Source organism: Erythranthe guttata, chromosome 12 (genome assembly GCF_056151865.1).
Source record: "Erythranthe guttata isolate IM_541 chromosome 12, IM_541, whole genome shotgun sequence".
Lineage (NCBI taxonomy): Eukaryota > Viridiplantae > Streptophyta > Magnoliopsida > Lamiales > Phrymaceae > Erythranthe > Erythranthe guttata.
Window position 1 is genome coordinate 13,201,549 of NC_142544.1, and position 6,345 is coordinate 13,207,893.

The following is a 6,345-nucleotide window of genomic DNA, read 5'->3' on the forward strand; positions in this document are numbered from 1 at the left end:
AGGAAAATTAATTGGTCATGGGCCAATTAATTAAATATTTGCTTGGGCCAAACATTTTATTATTTAGATTTTGGGTCAATTAATTTGACTAATTACTTAATGTCCCCAAAAGTAATATTTGTGGACATCTAAACCCAAACTAGTCCTATCATTCGATCACATCGAGCGCACATCTTTTTGAACTTTAACCATTTACTTAAGACAATTTTCATTCACTTTACTTCAGGATTATGATCAAGTAAATAAATGAAATTAATCTTTACATAATTTAATTAATATTACTCAATATTAATTATTGCAAATCATGAAAATTCCAACAATCCCCCACATGAATAAAATTGTTCTTCCAATCTTATCGCATAAGATCTATTTGTCAAAATTCCTTAGTGAGTAGTACAACATCGGGATAGGTGAAATATTTTATCTTGAACCTTCCCTAGTTAAAACTTATCGGATTTACTTAGCCAATCGGTGAATTATTTCATCTTGAACCGTCGGCTATTTGTGTAAACCAAGACAATAAACTTAACACCATACTAAACAAACTTGTTCAAGTTCTTGGTTGTGTTCGTTTTGGCCCTAAACATCCTCGAGTTCTGCGAGTGCTTTAGAGAATTCCAGCCTTTAAGAATTCTCAACAAGCCGACCCAGCTCACACTAACATAGGTGACTGCATCTATAAAGAGTATCCTACTATACCCCACTTGTAATTTACAAGATATAGACGTCATTAAAAGCTCTAACTTAACCTTTTTTAACGTCGTAGGTTGCACTTATTGCATCATAGGAATAAGATGGAGCTAAAACTCGTAAGTGCTCCATTATTTTAAGTTACACAGAACTGTTTGTCCTATTGAACTTGGTCCGTGGGATCTCCAGTCGCCAAGTTAGGTTTCCGTATAAGGTAACTTAGTTATTTAGGCTTTAAACTTATTCCCCTCGACGCACATTTAACTCTCTCGCTAGATAAACCTTATTAAATGGATCCGCTATGTTATCTTTGGATTTCACAAAATCAACGGAGATGATTTTATTCGAGAGTAAATGTCTCACATTATAAGTCTACGACGAATATGTCGAGAGTTAGTAAAGTATAAGAAGAATTATTAATTGATTATATTCAATTATATTGCCTCACTATATCCCTCAATGACACATACGAACATATGTACGTGACTCGTAGTCAAAATACCCCCACATTTTGAGATATTTATAATCGATTTTGACATTTCGATGGTTTCATTTCTCTTGTGTTAAACTCTATAAAAAGCTTCCCCCACAAGTCGTCGAATAAGATCAAATTTTTTTATGTCGATAAAGACCCATATTGGCATGGATGCTCTAAAGTTTTGAGTTCTTCAAATTAAAAGATTGGCACAAACTTTGCCTCAATGCCACAATTATTATTCAATCCTTTCGTAATTTAATAATTCAAAGTACTTGAATATTAACAGTATATTTAAAATTAGAAGTAGATATTAAAGTATCTTGCAAATATAATATAAAATTATAGACAAGAAAGAATGTATCCACGACTATTTTAAACAAAAACATAAATAATATAGAAGTTTGAACCAAAGCGTATTATACGAAAGCATAACTGCACAAATTTTCATCTACTCAATAATTTTGAAAACCATTTTGATATGTAAGTTTTATAAAGACTTGTAATATCACAAAGTCAGACGAAAAAAAATTTAAAGAAAAATTATTGACCAAAATAATTTATAAAAATTGTTTTACAGGCTTAAACACATATGGCATAAAAATAATAAGTTCTTACAAATCATACCAAAAAAAGATTTTAAATATTACTAATATTATTTAATAACTTAGTTCTTGCGGATTACGGCTACGTTCGCCTTAAAGAGACCGTCACATAGGTACCCTTTTCCAACGTAGAACCCTCCTTTGGTTAGCACAAATTTGTCCGATTCAAAAGCCAACTTGAAACCTTTCTTGGTTAGGATAGAACTACTGATTAAGTTCTTCCTAATATCCGGAACATGTAGCACATCGTTCAAGGTAACTTCCTTTCCGGAAGTGAATTTTAGGATCACTTGTCCTTGTCCTTCAACCACCGAATAAGCATCATTACCCATGAAGAGCTTTTGTTCTTGCTCCAACTTTTTGTGGGAGGAAAACATGCTCTTGTCATTGCAAATGTGACGTGTAGCCCCGGTGTCTACCCACCATCCTCTCGTATCGCTCATTAGGTAGGCCTCCGTTACAACTGCTGAAAAGTGCATGTTTTCGTTCTCGGAAGTAGCTAAGTCCACGGTGACATTAGCTTCATTTTTATTATTTTCTTTGCGGTGGCGGCAATCCTTTGCAAGGTGTCCATTCTTTCCACAACCTCTTATTTTTCTTGTTGTTTGGTCCTTTGTTAAATGTAGGACTCTTTCGCTTGTTGCTCTGTTTCGAGCTCTCCACTACGTTTTCCTTAGCCACGTATTGACCGCCCTTGTCGATAATTTTATTATCCTCCTCGGTTTTGAGCTATGAGTTCCTCCATCGTCCATTTGGCAATCGATTTCTTGTACCTTAGGTAGTGTTTGAACTCCGTCCAACTTGGTGGAAGCTTTCCAATAATGGAAGCCACTTGATAGGATTCACTTACCTCATGACCCTCGACGAGAATATCGTAAATCATGAGTTGAAGTTCATTCACTTGCTCACTCACAGTTTTGCTATCGACCATTCGATAAAATTGGAATTTGTCCACTATAAATTTCCTATAACCCGCATCTTCAAACTTGTATTTCTTGGACAAATTATCCCACAAAAGTTTAGCAGTCTTTATAGGACTATAAACTTTGTACAACGGTTCGTCCAAGCAATTCAAGATGTAGTTACGGCATAGGAAATCAAAGTGACTCCACGCATCAATGGCTTGGACGACTTCCTTGTTATTTTCGGGAGTTTCTCCTTCCTTCGCCTTAGGTGCCTCCTCATTGAGAAACTTAGCCAAATTCATGGTAGCAAGGTAGAAGAACATTTTGTTCTTCCAAGTAGCAAAGTCCGTGCCCATGAACTTGTTTGGTTTTTCGGCGCCAACAACCTTAGGGGTGGTATCATTTAATCTACACAAATTTATTAAAATGTGAAATTGAATTTATCCAAAACTTTTAATCTCATAATTTTTAGTTTTGAAAAACAATGAACTAAGACGATAAATTCAAGATGTAATATGGTATGCAGAAAATTCAAGAAATTCTCTACGCAATATGGATTCAATACAATAGTTAAACTAAAATTACTTTCAGACCTTATGTAATTTCTTAAAGCCAGACTTTTGATTCTAATGCAAATTTTATAAAATAATGTGATTGCACACAGAAGTGCACTTACAAAATAATAATTTTAAAACATTAGCAGTCTAAATATTTAGGCATAGAAAATACCTTTTCTACCAATTAGCCCAGTATAGAAGATTTCGGCACAGACATTTACAAATAAACAAATCTTTATATGTGTTTACATTTACAGAAACTATGAAATCAATTTTTATTTTTATTTTCTTCCCAAATAACACAAAGTATATACAATATATACACGCATATATTGTGAAATAAAACAATCAACGTATATTAAATATATAATAAAGCAAATTTTAAAAAACGTATGAACCTCGTCACAAGTTTCGAAAATCAGATTTGAATTAACGCATAACTTATAAAAACTAAATAATAAGTATTGTCTTAAGATTGTTGGTATAATTATAAATAACAATCTGCGTAAACGGAAATACTTACTTGTTTGTCGAAAAGAGGAATTGTTAAAAACATAAAGAACGATTGAGGCTTGCCAAAGCAATTCCCTTAAGACAATATTTCCGGGCTGTCAACGGTGCACAGTCTCTTCCTGGTAGTCTCCCAAGGTACAACGATCGGTTGTCAAATACTTGCACGAGTATTCGACCCACGGCGAACTTGAACAACGAACGGAACTTTGACGAAGAAAAAGAAATATATGAAGAACTATCTCTTAATTGTCAATTAAATTCAGTACAGAATTGGCCAGATTTTGTCTTTATTTATAGGCGGTAGAGATCCATTCATGGAGGGTTGCAATGGTTGAAGAAGAAGCAGAAGGTTGTGTCTGTTCTTTTTAGGAGTTCAAAAAACATAGGAAAATTAATTGGTCATGGGCCAATGAATTAAATATTTGCTTGGGCCAAACATTTTATTATTTAGATTTTGGGTCAATTAGTTTGACTAATTACTTAATGTCCCCAAAAGTAATATTTGTGGACATCTAAACCCAAACTAGTCCTATCACTCGATCACATCGAACGCACATCTTTTTGAACTTTAACCATTTACTCAAGACAATGTTCATTCACTTTACTTCAGGATTATGATCAAGTAAATAAATGAAATTAATCTTTACATAATTTAATTAATATTACTCAATATTAATTATTGCAAATCATGAAAATTCCAACATATACCGAATAGTTCACATCAGCGGTTAAGTGCCTAAGAAGTTGTACATCCGGACGTAGGCTTTCAATTGCTCTTCCAATAAGAGCAAGGACTTCAGCTCTCGATTTGCTGCTTGCTTGAATAGGGACGCCTTGGCCTTTATAATGGACATTTTTTAAGTAGGGGGTGACGGCTATTTTTCATACCAATTCTTTCTCAATTCAATACTTATCAGTTAAAGACCACATTTTAATTACGAAAAGAAAATGAATATTTTCCTAGTTTAATACCACGAAATACGAAAATATCCCGTACTCACAAAATACAACTTATGCAAAAAAAAAAAACTCTTTTTTTTTTCTCATTTTATGACCAAATGAAAGAAAGAAAAATGACTGATACCTTCTATCCTTTATATACTCGATCGCTACTCTGGAGTTCCTAGGTTTCACCAACATGCACATATAATATACGTCAAATAAAATAATAAAAAATTATTAAAAAAATCATTGTGTACTTAATTAACCATGTTGGCCTTTCAAATGATATATAAATTTTAAAAAGTCTATACAAACATGTCACCACTCTACATGTTGATTATATTATTCCAACTCGTACAAGATAGTTGCGATATGATTTGTTACTCATCAAATATTTATTTAGAAGCCTGCCATATCACATGGTACTTATAAAAAAAATATCACATGGCTCTAATCTTACCACTTGATACCCTTTTAGTTTTTATTTTTTTAGATAGCGATGGTGCTAAAGTTAGATCACCTTAGGGTGTTGAAGTAGGATGAGCTGGAAGAGCAGAGTGGATCACTGGCTCACTGGCTCACGAGCTTGATGACCTTGAGATACCTGCGATCATAGAACACGTGAACTAGGCAGGAGGTTGATCCGGCGGAAACCCCTCTTATACTCACGTCAGACGTGCGGATAGTAGAAATAGTCCAAAGAATACAAGTTGTAGTATTACTCAGATAATAGGACGTACCTTAAGGAATGAGTTCAAACATTTATTTATAACTTAATTGAGATTGTCGGGCTCAAACCTTACTTGAAGTTGATTGGGCCTCGGTGGTAGTAGTTTTTCAATATTGGGTTCGTGGCCCAGTAGGTAAAGGAATTGTAGGCCCATTGGGTTGGCCCAATCAGGCATATCAAATAGCAATAGCCTATTACAAAATATCTGCGGATTGATGAAAAACATTAGAAGCATAAAATCCACTTTTGCAAGGCTCTGTTTGGATCGTGAATTTCGAAATAAAGAAATGGAAATCGTAAAAGGAGATGAAAGCTCGGATTTTTTAAATTACAAAATATATTTGGTATTGAGAATTTCGGACTTTTTGGAAATTTAATTAATATTGTAATTGAGTCGGACCTAACCGAAGCTCGATGGTTTGGCCTAATTTTATTTGAGTCGAGCCTAATTTTATTTGGAGTCATTTTACTAAATCCAATTTATTTATGAGCCGAATTTGAGTCTACTACGGCTCAACCCGAATGAGGTTCGGCCGATTAAATTAATTATAAAATATATAATCATATTTATTATTTTAATGATATGGCTCAACATACAAGTTACAACTGTATAAGGTTATTCTATTTTGAAAAAATAAAGTCAAAAATAAAAAAGAATTAAAGTATGGTGGTGACAATACGTAAACAAATGAAACATATTCACCCAAACTTAATTGCTGAAATGTATCACCGTGATTTGAGAATATAAAATGTTGCTATAATAAGATATACTAATCTTTTTTTTTCTTTTACTTCTTTTAGTCTTGTTAGTTTTTAAGTTTTTCCAATAACTTGTATTGATAGTTTAGGGTTTCTTTGGATAGGTTGCAATGGAGGTAAATCTTGTTTATCACTTGTTTTTCATAAAAAAAAAAAAAATTACTCCGTA

At 33.3% G+C, this 6,345-nt stretch overlaps 1 protein-coding gene across 1 annotated transcript; it reads right to left on the reverse strand.

Annotated features, from left to right (window-relative positions):
* Window positions 1-2,479: 2,479 nt before the first annotated feature.
* Window positions 2,480-4,599, reverse strand: LOC148766514 (uncharacterized). Its single transcript, XM_088827330.1, has 2 exons — window positions 4,496-4,599; window positions 2,480-3,083 (listed from the first exon to the last, which is right to left on the reverse strand). The coding sequence occupies exons 1-2, from the start codon at window positions 4,597-4,599 to the stop codon at window positions 2,480-2,482; spliced, it is 708 nt and encodes a 235-aa protein (XP_088683456.1).
* Between the last annotated feature and the right edge of the window lie 1,746 nt (window positions 4,600-6,345).